Source organism: Protopterus annectens, chromosome 15.part0 (assembly GCF_019279795.1).
Source record: "Protopterus annectens isolate FY-2018-M chromosome 15.part0, PAN1.0, whole genome shotgun sequence".
Classification (NCBI taxonomy): Eukaryota; Metazoa; Chordata; order Ceratodontiformes; family Protopteridae; genus Protopterus; species Protopterus annectens.
Window position 1 is genome coordinate 420,822,554 of NC_056749.1, and position 20,022 is coordinate 420,842,575.

A 20,022-nucleotide genomic window follows, 5' to 3' on the forward strand; every position below is an offset into this window, starting at 1 on the left:
AATTTTAATGGAAGAATATGAGAGGCCACTATGAAACATTTCTGCCAAGTATTCTAATATCTGAGGTATGCTCATTACTAATGCATCCTGGCCCTTTTTGGTATTCCAGATGATGAATCTCTTCCATTTGGCCGAGTAGGTTTTTCTGGTGGAAGGTCTGCGTGCTTCCAGCAAGATTTCCTGAACTTGTTTGGAGAGGGGTACATGGGGCAAAGTCATGTAACCCTCCAAGCTGTCAGTTGTAATGTTTGCAGGTTTTGATGAACAGTCCTGTAATTTTGTTGAGTTCGAAGCAATGGCCATTGGGGCAAGGGCCATGGTTTGGTGTGAGTTATGCTCAGTAGCAAGGGATACCAATGCTGCCTCGGCCAGTCTGGAGCTATCAATATTCCCTTTGGTTGCTCTGCTTTGATCTTCAGTAACACCTTGGTGAGTAGTGGTAGAGGAGGGAATGCATAGATTTTTAGGGCATTCCAGCTGAAGGAGAGAGCATCCATTCTCCAGGCTAGAGGATGGTGTGTCCTTGAGCAGAACCTGTCCAGGTGGTGATTGTGATGAGAAGCAAAGAGATCTATGTCCGGTCTTCCCCATGCAGTTATTTGTGAGAAAATGTGTGGATGCAGCATCCATTCGTGTGGATCCACGAAATCTCTGCTCAACCTGTCCGCCAGAACATTGTCCTTGCCCGGAACAAACTGGGATTGCAAATGAATGCTCAGTTTCAGGGATTTTTCCCAAAAAGCCATTGTTAGTCTGCAGAGGGGATACGAGTGAGTGCCTCCTTGTTTGTTTATATACCACATGACCGTGGTGTTGTCTGTCCTTATTAGCAGATGACCCTGTTGAAGAGATTTTCCAAAGGCTTCTATTGCATGCATCACTGCCAACATCTCTTTTTGATTTATGTGCAGAGGCATTTCCGTGGGTGTCCATTGACCTTGAATGCATCTGTCCTCCATGTGTGCCCCCCAATCCATGATCTGAGGCGTCTGTTGTAATGGTTTGACTTGCTTGAACCTTGTTGAAAGGCATGCCTTGGTTTAAATGGTTTGCTTGAGCCCACCACAAAAATTCCCTTTGCAGGCATGGGATGAGTGGCATTACGTCTTCTAGGTTGTGGCTGTGTTGAGACCATAAGCTTTTTAGGTACCATTGTAGCTTTCTCATGTGTAGTCTTGCCAGAGGGATCAGAAGAATGCAAGATGCCATGAAACCCAGGGCCTGCAGGATCTTCCTTGCAGTCAGCTGGGTAACTTTTGCTAGGCTTTTGAAGTAATCTGGTAAATGCTGTTGTTTCTCCTCTGTGAGGAAAGCCATTTGTGATTGTGTGTCCAGGTTTGCTCCTAGAAAAATAACCTTTTGGGATGGCAGTAGTCTTGATTTTTGAATGTTGACTGTGTATCCCAAAGCCTGTAGCAACTGAATGACATAGTCCAAGTTTTTTACACCAAGGTTTGTTTGCTGTCTGCTTGTATAAGGGCAGTCGTCCAGGTAAGGGTATATTTGAATCCCTTGGAGTCTGCAATGTGCAACTACTGATGCCAGGCATTTCGTGAACACTCTGGGCGCAGTAGATAAGCCAAACGGCAATGCTGAGAATTGATAATGCTCTGTTCCTGCAAGAAATCTGAGGTATCTTCTGCAGCTGTGTCTGACTGGGACATGCAGGTATGCCTCCTTGAGGTCCAGAGTAACCAGCCAAGACCCCTTGCCCAGCATGGGAAGGAGTTGCTGTAACGTCAGCATTTTGAATTTTGGCACAATAAGAAAAGTGTTTAGAACGGACAAGTCCAGTATAGGCCTCCATTGCTTTTCTTTTCTTGGAACAAGGAACAGCCTTGAGTAGAATCCCAGGCCTTGTTCCTGAGGAGGAACCTTTTCTATAGCTTTTATTTGTAACAGCTTTGAAACTTGTAAGAGAGCCTCTGCCCTTTGATTTTGCGGCAGGTTTGGCATGCCTTGTCTCGTTGGTAAGGTGTGGAAGTGGAACCTGTAGCCTCTGTCTATTATGTCCAGAATCCATTTGTCCTTGGTTAAAATGTGCCAGTTCTTTGAGAATAAGGATAATTTTCCGCCTAGAGGTGCTTCTCTTTGAGCCTTGGTAGGCGGAGTGAAAGTCAAGTCATTGTGATTGTCCTTGTGGTGCAGGTGAACTCCCTGCGCCACTTCTCTGATTTGGTGGTTGCCACTGGCGGCCCCTGTAGGAGCCTCGGTATTGCCCTCTACCTCGAGCACGCCTGTTTTTTCCCCTTTGTAACTTGTCTGAGTCTGGAAAGGACCAATTCTTTGAAGGCCAATTCCTGCTGAATCTGGGGGGCTGAACCTGGAGGAAATCCTTGACAGTCTGTACTGATTTAGCCTTTTCCTCAATAGACTTCAACACATCCTGTGCATTAGCACCAAAAAGCTTCTGTTTTCCCAGAGGTGCATCCAGGAGCTTAACTTTAACATGGTCTGGCAGAGGCTGTTCTTTCAACCAAGCATGTCTACGAATAACGGCCCCTGTCATGGCTGCCCTGCATGAAGCTTCAATGCATCATAACCACACTGAAGAAAATGATTGCTAACCTGCTGAGTGTTATGAACCAGATCCCGCAATGCCTTTCTATCTATAGGCTCAGGAGAGGCTAACTTTTTCTGCAAATCATCCATTAAGTAATCCTGGTACTGAAACATATGAAAAAGGCAGTTGAGTGACCTCATGGCAAGGGTGGAAGAGGTATAAACTTTTTTGCCCCATCTCTCCAGGGACCTAGCTTCCCTGTCAGCGGGCAGAGGGTTTTTGGCCGAGGAAGTAGCCACTGCCTTGGGGCCCTGTGAAATAGTTTCTAGATCCACAGAGTGGGCCTTAAAGAGATGCTTATGGGTTTCAGGGACCCTGTAATATCTGTCAGGCTTGACAGGAGCAGGAGGGAGAGAATCAGGCGAAGCACTGGAGTCTGAATATACATCAAGGACATCCAGCACTGGAGGAATAGCTAAAGGCCTGTGTTGCGGTAGCTTAAGGAAGGTACGTAGCCTTTTCCTGGAGTCAGAAAATTCCTGACCCTGCCACTGAAAATGTTCTCTCATGGAGGACTACTTCACCAAAAGAAATATCCTCTGGAGGAGAGGCAGAGGGAATTGAATCCTCAGCATCCGAGTCCTCATAGGCCTGGAAGGATTCTTCCTTGGTATCTGAGTGCTCTGAATCCCCAGAGACTTCATCTGAAGATAGGGTGTCTGTCTGCTCAGTTCTAGGCCTTTTATCTGCAGGCGGCTGAGAACCTCTGTCTGGGTGCGGCTGAGACCCCCTGATAAGAGAGATTAGATCTGCAGCAAGAGTCATGATCTGTCTATCAGAAGAGGGGCCCTGAACAGTAGGTTTAGGATGGGCCTTGGCCTGGCTGGCAGCCTTGGCACGTGCAAAGGCCTTGATGGACATGGTTACCGGAGGCCTAGCTGCCCCACGTGCAGGGGTAACCTTGTCCACAGGAATGGTGTCGGGTAAATCTAGAGCTTCGGTTTCTGGTGGGAAATCAACAACTGGCACCATTGTGGTCTCCGGGACCGAAGAGCGCGTTAACGTGATGTCGTCGGCCTGGGGAGGTAGAATTACCGCTTCCGAAGGGACCGATGCACTCGCGGAGGGCTTAGGCGTGGTATCGGTGGACGAAGCGGGCCGAGGATGTCGGTCCCAGTCCTTGCGTTTTTTGGTAGCTTGTGTTGTCGGTTGTTCCGACGGCATGATATATGCAAAAGATTCGCCAAAAAAGTCTTCGGCAAATTCTGCCCAGTGCCTGAGTGTGCGCTTATTAAAGCAAGCACAGGCAGCACAGGCCAAGACGTCATGGTCTGGGCCCAGGCAAGGGACGCAGTAAGAATGAAGTCCTTATGAGGTATATTTTTACCACAAGATGAACAATTATTAACTTTTTCAATTTTTTCTGACATCGGCTGAGGCAAGAAAAAATGTTCCCCAACGGGGTACTTAGCTTTTAGATGACTTCGGTAACTGAAACACAGGAGCTGATCGACCGGCACTTGCGAACTGCTTCTGCTTCAGGCACTGTGCGGCAAGAAAGACTGAAGATGGTGTCGGCGGATGCCTTTATACTCCAGCCGCTCTGACGTCGGGGAGGAAGCAACATCAGCCGACGCCGGACCCAGACTTTGGAATCCGGCCGACCGAGGGGCTGCCTGAGGCAGGACAACCCATATGTCAGGACTGCAGTTGCATTCTTGAAGGACATCTAGTCCTGAATGGGTGCTGGTTATGATACTGACACAAACTAGAAAGCAATTTCCATTTATTAATATACGATTCTTAGTAGCAGGCTTTCAGTAAAGAGGCGTCTAAAGGGAATTAAGACCCATTATCCAAGACACTCAGTCGAAGCTGATTGGGGTTGAGGTTCATCAAACACCCTTCATCATGTGCGAGTAGAATAATTCTGTGAGGAAGCTTGTGGTGATTGCCCCTGGCCATTTCCAAAAGAAGGGAGAACCACTGCTGCATGGGCCAGAAGAGAGTCACCACAATGATTTTGAGGGATTCTGAATCTTTAGTAGTAACCAGGATATCAGTGGAAAGGGTGGAAAAGCATGCAGGGACAATCCTGTCCAAGGAAAGGAAAAGACATCTGTCTTCCAAGCCTTCTTGCATGGAGATCTGGAGCAGATACTTGCCAGCTTTTTGTTCAGAGAGGAGGAAAACAAGTTTACTTCAGGAATTCCACAAAGATGGATCAAATCCTGGAAGACCCCTTATTCTAATTTCCATTCATGGGGGGGGGGGTCTAGCTTTGTCTTGCTCAGCTTGTATGCCACACAGTTTTCCTCTGAAGAATGCAGGATACCGGTAGACTGTGCTGTGAAGCTATATCCCAAGCAAAGATGCTTTGTCTGCAAAGGGTTTATGGCCTGGTTCTCATTTGCTTCTAAGCATACATGAGTGTGGTATTGCCTGTAACAACCTGAAGAGATCTAGATGACCAAAGATGATTCAGAGAGTTCAGGGAAAAGATCCATTTTATATTTATGTTCTTGCATCTGTCCTTTCTATCCCACACACCTTGCACTTTTATCCCTCCTGAAACTGCTCCTAGTCTGTACTGACAGACTGCTTTGGAGAAGGGGAGACTTGGATCTAGGGAAATTTGCCGTCTCCACCAAGTAATTTCCCTTCTGACAAACCCCCAGTACTGGGATTTGAAAAGACAAAGGATGTTGGTACTGGGACCACAGAGACTTCAGATACCCATGTACCTTTCTTATGTGGAGTCTTGCCAAGGATATCACAAGAATCCTAGATGCCATGAGTCCCAAAATCCTGAAGTATTCCCTCGCAGTGACTGAAGTCCAAGTGGATAACCTTATAAACGGATCTAGAGATACACAGATTTTTTTTTTATGTAGAAGAAAATCTCAAACACCCCAGGAGCACAATCCTGTGTAAAAGAATTGGAGGAAAAAAACACCAGCACCACAAAAACACTTCTGACTGTCCTCTTGGACTCCGAGCTTGTGTAAGACACCAATCACACAACAGAGATTTCTGGCACTTTGAAAGTCATCTAAATATGGAAAAATGTGGATACCCTGTAGTCTGCAATAGGTTATAAATAAAGCTAGACACTTTATAAAACAGTCTTGGCACAGTGGACAATCCAAAGGCAGAGAACTGAATGCGATTCAGCTGCACAAAAAAACTTAAGAAATGCATGAAGTCTGGATGAATACAGATATGACAAGAATCTTTTAAATCATGTCACAGGGAAATTTAAAAGAAGTAGAAGAGGTAACAGGTTGTATAGTGATATAATTTTGAACTGGGGACTTATCACAAACAGATGTAGAAAAGATCGATCCATAAATTGTCTCCACACATTTTCTTTCTTTGCACTAAAAACATCCTTGAATAAAAACTATTCCTAACCTGGAAAGGAGGAACTGATTCAGTCACTCCCTGGGACATCATGTGTTGAAAGACAAGGGGGAAATTAAAGGAGAGTGGTCTGGTAGATTAGGCATTACCCCAAGGAAAGGAAGGATTTCTTCTCACTGCTATTTGCAACCTTGAATGACCTTCAGAACCCCATTTGTTGCCAAAGATAAAATTGGAGATTCAGACTTTATGGAAAGAGAAAAGGGACTGGACTGCCATGGTGGGAGTAGAGGACAAGATTCCTTAAACAATCATTCTGACTTGTTGGAATGTCCTTGCTTTTTTAGGGTGGGGGTCCTGAATTCTTTTTGGGACCTCTCTGCCTTCTCAAACATCTGTTTACCCTCATCTTGTTGAGACTGTTTTCTTTTTTGCCAAACCGGATGAGGAGTAAGAGAATTCCTTAAAAATTTCTGAGAAAGGAGGGCTGAAAAGATTCCCTGTATCAACTTACCCTGTTTCATCACACTTTGAAAACCTCTGCAGCAGATGAACCAAAACAATCCCTCCGCAAAGGATAATTTAAAATCTCACTTTCATATCATCTGGGAGGTTCTGAGAACACTGCCACACAAACCCCCTCAAAACAATACCAGTGCCAAAAGTCCTGGAAGTAGTATTAACCAACTCGCAAACACTCTGCAAACAATGAGTTCTGACTTGTACAATGGAAGAAACTAAATTGTTTAAAGCAGATTTTCTTCCCAAGAATAAAATGCAGACAAAGCATTCTGCATACTTTCACAATTAGTCAGAATAAACTTTCAACATCTGAGTCTGACCATTCAAAATTCTGAAAATCAAAATTGCAGAAGCATACACTTCCCCCCCCCCTTACTTATCAATAATCCTCCCATCCTTGTTAGAAAGAGTATCAATAGATTTAACCAAATGTTTAGCAGCAGTAGGATTAACTAAAGCTACAGCTGTTGAGTTAGATTTGGAAAGACTATATAAAACTTAAAAGACTGAGGAACTTTATATATTCTACATTCTATCTGCCTTTTTAGCAGCAGCAGGCTGACTACCAAAAGAATTGAAGGCAGTGACAGACAACATCCTCCAGAACTGAAAGAACTGGAGGAATGAGTGAAGCTTCTGGAAATCCCTTCTGTTAAGAGCTCATAGTAGTTTTGGAGGGACTGAGAAGCCTTGGTTTTCTCCCACTAAAAACTACATTGGTAACAGTCTCTGAGAAAGAGAACCCCCCCCCCCATGGAAAATCAGAAACTTGGCTTTCCTCAGAGTCTGAATCAGAAAGCTGATGAGAAAACTCTGTATCTGTCACTTTGACTTCCTGCCCAGATTCAGAATCTTAAAACTGTTCAGAAAAAGAAACCAGAAGCCACCTGATAAGAAGGATAAATAGCCAGAATTAAAACCCCAAGCCATATCCAGTAACCTACTAAAGGAATCTGAGGAGGTGTAGATACATTTTTTAGTTTTCTGTTTCTTTTCGACAAGAAAAAGATGGGGCCAACAGATTGACTAACGGCAACAGCAGTTCCCCAAGCATGGGCACAGCATTCCAACAAAATGGGGAAGTCTTTCCTGGTTCCTCACCCTTGCCCACTCAGGGGACCCCAACAGATGCACTGGACACAGCTAACCCCCTGGTGCATAATGGCTGTAGCTGCAAAACCAGAGGGATCCGGGATAAATGATAAGTGGTCTGAAGAACAAACTATGGGCACAACAGAGTCAGTCATGTATGTCTTTGACAAATTACTATCCAGCTGGTGCTGCTTTCCCATGGAAAATAAGTCACTTCCCCCCTACACAAAACAAAGTAAAAAAGAAGTTTAGAAATGCTTACCCAGCCCCAAGAATTAAAAAAAACAACTTATCCACAGAGAAAATATGTTTTCCAATTATTTTAAACAACTTTTAAACTGACAGAAAAAAAAAGTTTGCTCCTGTTTAAAAGTACAGTTAACACAAACTCCTATCTTAAAAATAAATTTAAGCAGGAAAGTACAATAAAGACAAATTTTTTTTTAATGAGGAAAGTGTTTCCCAAAAGGAACTTGTCTGCCCAGCAAAGGAATAGCACAAGCTGACTGATGCACAAACGCCTGCAGAGGAGTGCTTTGTTCAACAATAAAATGGCGCTGAAGGGATTGGTACTCAAACCTGACTTTTCAGTCAGCTCTGCTCAGGATGACTGATGGCTTGGGTGTGTGGAAGGTGCCCTCAAGCTTTTGATGCTGGTCGGCTATTGTATCTGTAGCAGGACATAATTCATACAGCTAAGGCTAGTGCAGCATTGCTAAATATGATAATCATCATGTTTCAAACTGAATTGCTACTTCTTAGTCAAAATCATTTTACCTTTTCAGTCTCCTGTTTGCTAAGGGGTACTTCTAATGTTCTGTTCTTGTTTCTGAGTTTATTAAGTTGCTTCTTTACTGTTGCTAGAGAAGGAGAGGCAGATTCCAATTTCCCCAGTAACTCGTACAATTCAATCTTGTCACCTGCACCTACAAACAGATTTTTACACAGAAAAACAAGTTAAACAATAGGGAACACATTTAACAGAGCACTGTTATTAAATACCCAAAAGTTAAAAAAAAAAAAAAAAAAAAAAAAAAAAGTATGTCAGTTTGCGTCTCTTCTGCTTTTACTCTGCAGGCCTTCACTCATGCTGCAGCAAAAGTGGATAAAGAAGGTAATGTCACTGTCTTCAAATTTTATTTTTGTAAAGCTGCACTTTGGAGGGCAGTATCCTATACTTATTTTTTTTTTTCAAAAGGCAGCTGTAGTCAACATGTAATACTATTCTACAATGCTCTACTTATTCATTTTTATCCTTCTCCTTCCCAGCCTTAGCCTACTGCCGGTAGAAGTAAGAGAGTCATACAGAGGTTGTAATCTCTCACAGTATCTTGAGTTTTCTACTTATGTACGTATCACCACCTTTGGTCAACCTCCCTACCATGGTAAGGTCTGCAAAGCCTGATCCACACAATGCATGCTGCCACTCACACCTCTCTAATTGGCTAAAGTGACTCCAAAGTGATCCACAGGCCCTGGATCCCTGAACACTGGTCACTCACTCCCACCATTTCCCAACCTCTCAGCTCATTCTTCATATGCCCAAGCTCATTAGTTGAGCTTAGGATGCCAAGGTAACAGTCAGAGGCTCCATACCCAGCTGCAGATGAACTTTAAAAAAAAAAAAGAATATTAATTGGAGAGTTCAGTTCACTTACGTTGGGTTAATTCCAGAAACTATTCCACAACACTGCTACACAACTACATATGTGTAAGTCCAGGTCTTAAATGTGGACATTACACCCAGTGCAGTATGACAAAAGCGTAACAGCACGTTCTAGTGTGCAATGCACAGAGAAACAGGTTCTCTAGTACGACCTCCATAGTCACACTGCAATATTACCAATGGGAAAAGTCCACAAACTGTGAGGAATATTTCAGTGCTGCATAGAACCCAATCCTGCATCACCTGAGACTGCTTATTAAGTACAGCAAAGCATGAAACTATCATTCCAAGTGTGCCAGTGGCTGCAGTATAGTGCCTTCTTTCCACAAATTTACTTACGGTAGGACCAGTGAGCAAAGGTTTCTTTCGTACTTGTTGCTGACATGATGCAGAGCATTTTCTAAAGCAGCCATCACACAGAGGTGAATACAACAAGCTGCGATCTACGCATCACTTTCACAATGACACCAGTTTTCCTGCATGTGCTGTGATTCAACATACCATGCAAAAACATGGAAGAAACTGAATATGTCTTTGGACTGAAGAAAAGGCAGTCTTCCTATATTTTACTATACCTGCCCATCACTTCCATTACCGTGAACCTTAATTTACTTTTCCAGACTCAAGTGAAAAGAGGAAGAATTTTTACAGGACTGTCTGCCACTTGGCTTCAGCATATGGATTTCAAGAATACTTTGTGACTTCTGTGTTTGCCCATCTTTTAAGAATACTTTGTGACTTCTGTGTTTGCCCATCTTTTAAGAATACTTTGTGACTTCTGTGTTTGCCCATCTTTTAAGAATACTTTGTGACTTCTGTGTTTGCCAATCTTTTACTTTAGCTGTCTCCCGTTTTCCAATACTGTTAATCTTTCCTTTTGTAGAGTCTGGGTAAAAAGAAGAGATTGTGAAGGGATACTCAAGATACTTTCAGCAAACAGCTTACAATATCATTTCATCATTTACTATGCGCATCTGGCTCTTACATCAGTGATAATCGTGCCTAACTTTTTATTAAAACAACCAATGCTGCTTCACAAAAATCAGCTAATAAATCAATTATCAAAGGACTTTAATATTTTTAAACTACCTCCTTAAACTATAGCGGACAAATGTTACCATATATTACATACTTTTTGTGAAAGTAGGTTAGGAAGTTTTATGCAATTACATAACTGGACTTTATTCCACCTGTACTCTTCTGAAGTATTATATCCAGAGCCTTGCCAGAAGGAGAGTACCCATGTTACAAAAATTAACTGTGATCCCCCCACCCAAAAAATAAAATGATAAATAGCAAATTACAAATCTTGCTGTTCATCATCATCTTCTTTCGGCTGTTCCCATTAGGGGTCGCCACAGCGGATCATGTTTCCATTTCTTTCTGCCCTCTGCATCATGCTCTTTCACACCACCCGCCTGCATGTCCTCTCTCACCACATCCATAAACCTCATCTTAGGCCTTCCTCTTTTCCTTTTTAGAAAATTGGTTTGGAGAACCAGAAAACCCCAATGGATAATCAATGTTCTAAAGGGATGAATTAATTAACTGGGAAAGTCTAACATACAAGTGCACCTAGTCAATGTACCAAATCTGTGTGCCATGACTGACTTTTCTACATCAGGCGCCATTTGCTTTCCATTTAGCAACTGCAGCTCTTGAAAAGCTAATGTTAGCAGATAGAAAACAAATAAAATGAAACCAACACATGTAAATGCAGCAACAGCTTGTGTGTGTGTGTGTGTGTGTGTGTGTGTGTGTGTGTGTGTGTGTGTGTGTGTGTGTGTGTGAGCGCATACATCATTAGGAGGGCATAAAACTTGCACTCTATGAACCCTGACAACAATAATCTAAGATTACATCTATATGGCTACTATTTATGTCCTTATTTATTTTGTCACATACACCTGAGATGTACACAGTCAAGGTATTACCACTGGTGTGTGTGTGTGTGTGTGTGTGTGTGTGTGTGTGTGTGTGTGAGGGGGGGACTTTCCCACTGCATCTCTGTTTCAACAGATGTATGAGCATGTATGTCTATGCAAGTAGACATTTTACTTTTATAATTTATATTTTGGATGCAGTATAATACTTCCTCCAACAGCATTTACATATCCTACACTAACTCTGAAACATTAGCTGGAGGAGCTATCTAACATCAACTATATGTATGTACATACACAGTATAACAAAAATAATAATAGAACAAACACAAACAACTTGGATAGAAAATGGATTTTATGTTAAGCTAAGCCTAATACCCACCAACAGCAATTAGAGGTGGAGGAACCATCTTCTATCAAAAATAAAGAAAATTATATACACATTTTCACATATACATATGTACTTAGACATATTTATAACAGAAGATGAACATTTAGTAAATGTCCATTGTGTACTTTCAGCACTCTGAGCATATCTATGCAATTAAAAAAGTGATAGCAACATGCTTAGTAAACATGCCAAAGTATGTTTCGATTTAATTTTATTTTCCTGGGAAAAGTCCTCCCTAGTGAAAGAGGGGATTATTGGCAGGGCATGCGTGAACAGCAGGGGTTAGTTATTTTGGCAGTTGTTTCTTAAATGCTTCCCCATGCACGAGGACTGAATGAGTACATTTCTATTAACAGTGTTTTGCTATTAAAGGCAGCCAAACGTTGAACAGACACTTGACTAAAGAGATTGTATTTTTGTGAATTTAATGAGTTTTTGATGGTGTGTTTTTAAATATGACGTACATTTTTATATGGCTGTATATATAATATTATGTTGAAATTTTTTATATCCAAGCAGACTACATTACTTTTCTATTTTTATGACTGGACATCTGCTATGTGACCTGTGACAATTTAAATGAACTAGGCTAATGGCCTTGCAGCCTTTACAAGCCTAGCCCATAGAAGTGCCCTGGCAAAAAGCCGCATGACGTTAGTTCCCAGTGCCTCTATCAAGTAGAGCCACTGGAGTGATCCCCATGGTGACTTTCTATTACCCATCCACTCATCAAGATTTCTCTTGAAGAGGGACAGCGAAGTGCTCTGCTTGATATGTATGGGATGTCTGTTTCAGAGCATGGGCCGTCTCTGGGTGAGGAACCTGTCCCTCCAGCATGTTCTGCTGATTATGGTAATGAGGTTGAGGTCTCTGGAGCTTGTGGTGCAGAAGGATTGGGATTTCTTTAGATGTAGCATTTCTAACAGAGCTGGTTAGGCATGGCTTTGAAAGTCAAGAAGAGATCGCCTCTAAGTAGGCGATATGAGACAGAGAATAGCTGGAGTCTTGAGTCTGTCCATGTAGGACATGTGTTTATGCCTAGGATCCTCTTCGTGAGGTACTTCTGTGGCCTCTCCAGCTGTTGCAGGTATCTAGTGAGGGACATGCCAAATGGGACATTATACTCCATGATTGATCTAATGAGGAAAGTAGACAGAGACGATGACCTCTTTCTTCCTGGATGCAAAACTCTTGGTAATGAGATGTGCCACATAGAAGGACTTTCTGACCACAGTGGCTATGTGGTGGTCGAAGGAGAGGTTGCTGTCAACCGGCATCCCCAGATCTCTTACAATGCCTTCAGTGTTCAGTGGGCTCCCATCGAAGTGGTAATTAGTGGGAACGGAGTTTTTACCAAAGGGGATGACTATGCATTTTTTGGCATTAAGGATAAGGCCGTGGTTTCGACACCAGTCATTGGTCTCACTGAAGCCTTTCTGAAGGATGTCCGCATCACTTGGGGAGTTAATGTCTCTCAGCTTGCAGTCGTCTGCAAACCTGGTCAGCCAGAGTCCCTTTGTGTTGGCCTGGAGTTCTGAGAAGTAGATGCCGAACAGGAGAGGACCCAAGACTGATCCCCGTGGGACTCCACTACTTTCACACTGTGTGTTTATCGGTGAGCCAATTTGCAATCCACCTAGTGATATAGGGGTTGATGCCTAGTTTGGTGAGTTTATCAATAATTCCCAAGTGAAGAATGGTATCAAAGGCCTTGGGCAGATCGAAGCAGGCTGTATGCACTGCCTTACCTTCATCCACAGCCCTGGTGACTTGACAGAAAGAAGTCAACCAGGTTGAGCAGGCATGATCTGCCTTTCACAAAGCAAAATTTGCATGGGGTCTAGAATTTGGAGACTTCCTGAATCTCTGTTAATCAGGTCCATGATGATGCGCTCCATAGCTTTACATATCAGGCTAGTCAGACTAATGGGGTGTTAATTCCCAGGGTCTGTAGTCGCTCCTCCTTTATGGAGAGATTTGACTGTAGCAGTGCGCCATTCGGTAGGGACAAAGCCTGAGGTGAGGCTGTAACTGAACAGGGCACATATGTGCTGCCAATTTGCTTTGTAGTTCATGTAAAACACAACCAGGGATGTTTATCAGGTCACACAGAAGCTGTACTCTTGGCCTTGGACAATGCAGCTTTAACCTGTGCTGCAGTAATGCTGGGTGCCTTGCATTCTTCCGGTATTGTGATTGGTCCCTTAGGAGAGAACAGAGGGGTAAAGTTGGCACTGAATCTGTCAGCCAGTATGCTGGCAATATTTGTTGGCTTAGTATAGGAGGTACCATTGTGCAGCAACTCAGAGCAAATCTGGGTATTGCCGTGGAGGTTCTTGATACAACTATAGAAGTCTTTGTGATTGTTTTTAGTGTCTGCCGCAATTCTGCCTTCATAGCTGGCTTTGATGAGAGATGTCAACTTCTTGTTGCGGTTAATAAGGGAGTTTTTCCAGTCTTGGGACTTCATCTTTTTCTGCAACAGTTTCTTCCTTCTGTTGTAGGGGACAACCAGATTGACTTCCTTTTTTTGGAGAAGAGTGTCTTGGTTCTGTTTGGTATGGCTAGTTTCATGCATTTGTGTACATGTTCATACAGTGCATTGGTGTATGATACGGCAGTCATGCAGCTATTTTCCATTGACATGGGTGCCGTGAAGTTAGCCACCTCTGTTTTTAGGAGCCCAAAGTCAGCTTTAGAGAAGTTTTTCAAGGTGGTCACCTTTAAAGGGGGGGGGGGGGGGCTGTGGATGAAATGTGGATTTCCATGTTGATTAGTTTATGGTCGGATCTGACCAGGGAGGGATTGACTATTGGTGTAGAGCAACGGTCGCCCATGTTAGTAATAACCAGGTCAAGGATGTTGCTTCCTCTAATGGGGGTCAGAATGAGCTGGTCCAGGACACTGAAATTCCAGGATGCATTGGGCCATTTTATTGGTGCTAGAGTAATTTTCCCAGTTGATGGAGGGGTAGTTGAAGTCTCCTAGTATGAGAGTATTGGGCTGGACCTTGACAGATTCCAGGGTACATAGGAACGTAGAGTGAGTGTCTAGGGACATGGTTGGGGACCAATAGCAGGCTATGACATGGATCACCGTCTTACCCAATGCTAGTGGCACTGAAGTATTTCAGATGCATTATGCTGGGCTACTAGTCTGGAGGTGTGCACATCCTTTATGAATATGGAGACACCATCACCTTTGGAGCTTCGGTTCATGTTTCGGGGCTTGGTAGTGCAGGGGTGCTTTCTGCCACTTTAAACGAGGTCTCTATTACTGCACAAATGTCGATGTTCTCCATTTTGAGGAGTGCTTCGAGTGAATGCATCTTGAGATTTAAACTTCTAGCGCTGAGCAGCATGACCCTCAGATTGCATTTATTTATAGCTATTACGGTGGTAATTTGGTCTTTGGAACACTGCATAAAAAGGCACTATAGGGGTGGCAAGAGCCTTAGCCAGTAACCGGAAACCCAGGGGTGACAGATGCAGGCCACCTCTGGCAAAGCATCGAGTTCTGTCAATCATGTCATCCCAAGCAGATGGATTCTGGATCCCCTTAGAATGACACCAGAAACTTAGCCAGTTGTTGAAGTCAATAATTTTTTTGTTTGTACTGCAGTATCATTCTGGGCGACAGTAGGATACTGCTCAGGGCTAGGGTCATATCTGCCCGGGCCACATAATCAGAGTTCCACCATTTCTCTTTTCGTGTGGTCCAGAGGTGTCTCTCAGGTCATTCACACCCACACGGGCAATGACAGTGTCATACTTGCTGTGGAGTGACCTGAGTGCGTGTGTTGTGTCATATTCTGGCACCTGATAGTTGACTGTTACCATCTCCTTATTCAACCTAGTGAGTGGGATATCTGTGTGCCTCACTATTGAGTCACCTATGATTAGTGAACTGGGCAAGGTGTTTAGCCTTAGGGGCTGAGATTGAGGGGCACACTGTGGAGGCCAGCTATGTGTCCTGTGGTTTGTGCTGTGTTGTAGTGGTTGAGTGGGTTTTCTGTCTTGGAGGTCTCTGCTGCTTGGGGACATTTCTATTGACAGCCTCAGCGAAGGTGGGTGTGTGGTTTGAGTTTTTATGTGAGAGCTGTGATGGTGGGTGTTCTGGAGGGCTATGTGTCCCATGTGGTGTGGTGCAGGTGTTGATTCTTTCCTCTTGATCAGCTAGTCCAGTCTTGGCTGGAGAGTGCATAGCTTCCAATTTGGTGATAGAAGTGCATCTCTCACAAGTCTGAGTGTTGGGAGGTAAGAGGAGAGGGTTGTCCGTGTACGTGAGGCAGTTGCTACACTGCCTCAGAATGCCCAAGTACACCAGGTTAATAGGAGAACGCACAGGGAACTGCCCTTTAAACATGCCAAGAGGGATAGTCGTAACTGCTAAGTACTGGAGCCATTTCCCTGAAGAACGACTAGTACTTATGGCACTTGGGTGTGCTACAATAATTGCTACAAAAACCTGTTGAAGTGCAAAGCGATTAAGCTATCTGAAGTGCAAGAGAGAGAAAGAACTAGGAAAACCTAAGGGAAAAACTGAACAGCAGACTTTCTGGCACCAGTAATAGTTTACCTCAGCTCAGCATCATTGGGTGGAGCTTAAACAAGCGCAAACACAGGCTTTTAAACCAGAAAGTTGAAAGGGATGGAAAAACTGCCCAAATGGTCAAACTACAATTTCTGGGGCAGAAACCACTCCTCTTGTGGTAGATAGGCTAACTAGTGCTTACCTCTCCCACTGATAAGCTAGAAGGCTTCCCTGTAACACAGAAAGGTCGGGGGGGGGGGGCTCAGAAACTTACAAAACAGTCCTGTATAAAGCAAATCTGTACCTGGACTAGAATAGTTACAGGAAAGGTGGGAAACAAAACGTAGAAGCTAAAACAGCAGTAGAAACAATTCAAATGCAGTGCAAGCTAGCACATGAGTGTGTAGCAATATTGAAGCAAATACAGTTTAAATAAATGCAATTAAATTAAAAAATGACTAAAAACAAGTGCAGAAAGCAGTAAATTAGGAAAAAGTCAAAATTGAGTCAGAGTATCAGAAAACAATGCCAACAAATATATAAATAATTCAGTCAAGCAAAAATTAAGACAGTGCAGAAATCTGAAGAGTTAAACGTGCCAAAAATATATTTACCAGCTCTATATTTCCAGACTGTTTGAGAAGCACACTCAGTCAGAACACAAGGAGATTCTAGCAATGGTATGCAGGACTTTACGGAGAGAAGGTTTTGTTAAGGCTTTGTCCACAAGAGTGTAGACAAGAACCTTCTTAAATGTCAAGCAACTCGCCTGAAGCACAAGTGCTAAGACCAAAGCTTAAAATGCTTAGAACAACAGATACATTTAATTAGGCTACTAACGAGTAGTATTAAATGCAGCAGAGTAAAAGCACTCGAACAGTTCACAGCAAAAATAAGGTTATAAAGTATAAAGAACACAATTACAGTAAAAGCAAATGAATAAAGTGTACAATTTTTCCCTGTTATATATTCATTCTGATGAAGATATTTATAAATGAAAAGTCTCAACTAATATTTATTACATTTCTTTTCCTAATGAGATTGTGTTTCTGAGGGGTTTACCATTTTTACAGTTGTTATATGCCGTGACATTTTAATTTTTGGTTACTCATGTATATTACAATAAAGTGAATACAAAGCAACTTGACAGCCCATTTTCTGAGCATAACAACCTCCAGGGTGGATGTTACTGTGAAACAAGTACCGTGTATTGTGTAGGCTGATGCCACAGGTGTTAGTGCTTGATTTACAGACCATTAGCAATAGCCTGTTTTTACCAATACAATAATGTTTATTATGGTTTATTTCTGCTGATGGCAGTCTGTCCAATCAGTTCAGTGGTTCTTGAAGGGAAATTAAACTATGCCTTCACCTCTTGCATATCTCTTCTCATACAGGATAAGGGAAGACTCAAAACTTTGAATCTTGGTCAGTTTGCTTCCTTTCCATCAGTTTGTACAAACTGTTGTATGTTTACTGCAAGAATTAATGAACTCTCTTTTTTAATCAACATGACAATATTCCTATGTTACAACTGGGTTAAAAGTACAGACTTCATAATTCTCCACCACGGTGAATGCAGATTTTGCCTGGATGAAACAAGATGCTGCTTTCCAGATTTGATAATTAACAGACATTTTTGTTTGGTATAAAGAAACACTACTTAAAAGGCACGTTTTTCCCCCATTTTGACAGCCAACTTATATGAAAAACACTTGAGGTCATGGGAGAAGGCAGAGTATTCAATGCCATTTGGTGTCTGTATCTAAAGGATACTTAATGCTTTTCCCCTTACAATGCCTCTTAACATATGGCACTGGTGGTCAATAGTCCAAGGAGCACAACACAGAGGCAGAGAGAAACTCAAGACTTTTTTCTGCCAGAAATCTTTAGACTTTCTGACCTGGTACAGAGAAGTTCCTGCAAAATAAGGCACAGTGTGTAAAGGATATGAGGAAGCCTATGCAATGTAGACTGCAACATCAGTACTTAGAATGGCACCGATACACGCACTGGCTCAAAGGGCCCTGGCACTAAGAGTTTGTGCCAGTTTGTATCAACACTGATCTGAAGTCAGCACCAGCTCCTGGCACCAAGCTCTCTTAGGCAAATATGATCAACAATCCGTGGGGGTCTAAAGACTTGAAGGCAGCAAACTATGACCTTAAAACTAATGCCATGGGATGGGCACTGGTCCCACTGTTTACTCATTCCAGTTCCCAAGGCCTAGAAACACTGCTGAAGCCAAAGGCATCAGATATCATCAATGGTGACACCAACAAGAAGCAAACCTTGTTGACAGCACAGCCTGCAAGGAACAAGGCAGCCTCAACAAAACTGGAGCCAGAACCAGGCCCATTTGCTTCACTGCAAGAGGAGACAAGATGAAACCCAAATCTGATTGCATCTGCACAATGGCCTTTGATACCTCCACATAATCCATGTCCACAAAAACATACCCGCAGGAGAAAACTGGGCATGAAGAACTAACAGAACTGAGATTACACAGAGAAGACCTAAAAATGTTTACCTCAAAAATGAAGAAGTGTTCAAGAAGTAAACTGTTTCAGGAAGTAGAACTGCTGTAAATGCGATTTTGTGATGAAAAACGAACTTTATGACATCTAAATGTGAGTTTTTCTTTACAATAACTTACTTATTTAAGATGTAACTTATAAAATATAAAAGTTATAATGATTTTAAATGACTTAATATGCCATAGTAAACAAATGTGATATTTTAGAAGGCATAGAAGGTAAAACACATGTACACTTGTTTTTGAAAGCTTATATGACTGCTGCACTTTAATGTATATAGATGCTTATGATTTAAAGATATGTAATGTTATAAATCATTTGCCTTGACTAACAGACAAGTATATGTATCATTAAGATTATATTTCAAAAGAAATTGTCATGTGACATATTTTAAAGCTGCAGTTCAGATATATAAAATACAGACGGCTTTCATCACAATGATTTATGTATAACTAGGAATCAATATTGCTGTGCAGTATGTTCTTTTAATTTATGCATGGGAATACTTATTTTATTTAATTGGCAATAATAAATATGAGAAGGAAGCTTTTGGTGCAAGTAATTTAAAGTTTTAAAGCTTTTAACTGTATTACTATGGCAGAAAGTGGGAATACCCTAATATAAGTAATGTCTGAGTCATAATAGCCTAAGATAATAAATGTTATTGAATTCAAATGAGCATAAACATATAATAAGAACTTATTCTTACAAACTTTTATTAAACTACCATATGGATATTCCCCCTTTTTTTTTCTCTCTCTCTCTCTTCTTTGCTCCCATTACCAAGATTGTTAAAATGCTATTTTGATTATGAGTTTATTATATAGAATAGATGTACATAGCAATATTAGTTGTTTCTAAATGTTTTATATGTTTATATGAAGCTGTTATATAAATTGTTTAGCCTTGTTATAGTAGATAATCAAATTAAATGAGGTTGTGGCAGCTGAAGTACTGCTGCTTAGGATAGGGGGATAACTTGAGTGGTATTTGCTACTCGAAGTTGGAGTTTTCAACTCCAGGCTGGGTGCAATGTTTAATCCAAACATTATTTTCACCTGATTATTGTTGTGTGTATATAGTTTTGACATCCACATCACATTTTATAAACTCATTGTCACTACAAATAAAAGTGAAAATTACACAAAATTCCATAAGATTTTCATTAAATACAGCTATAATTAATGGAACACCTAAAGGAGGAGACATAATAATACTTATTTTAGTAATTGTTATTCTGATTATATGTTTTATATGTTTATAAAAGTTAAATGGTATCTCTAAAAGGAATTTCTTTAAACATTAATGGATTGAATAACCCATGTAAAAGGGCAAGTTTAATGAGATATATTAATTTGCATAAAGCCAATTTAATATTCCTTCAAGAAACACATCTCCTGAAAAAGGATATAGATAAATTAGCCACTAATAAATATACAGTCTTGGTTAGCTCAGAACACACACAGAAAAAAAGAGGAGTGGCTATCCTATGGAACAAAAATATACCCATACCTAAAACTAAGTCTTATAAA

At 41.8% G+C, this 20,022-nt stretch overlaps 1 protein-coding gene across 1 annotated transcript in view; it reads right to left on the reverse strand.

Annotated features, from left to right (window-relative positions):
• The window catches only part of LOC122789725 (U3 small nucleolar RNA-associated protein 14 homolog A-like), a gene marked incomplete at its 5' end in the record, with an annotated part of 741,986 nt that overhangs the window by 677,783 nt on the left and 44,181 nt on the right, over positions 1 to 20,022 (reverse strand). Inside the window, 1 exon segment of the mRNA XM_044057160.1 lies at positions 8,258 to 8,406. Within this exon segment, the coding sequence (XP_043913095.1) occupies positions 8,258 to 8,406 (149 nt within the window).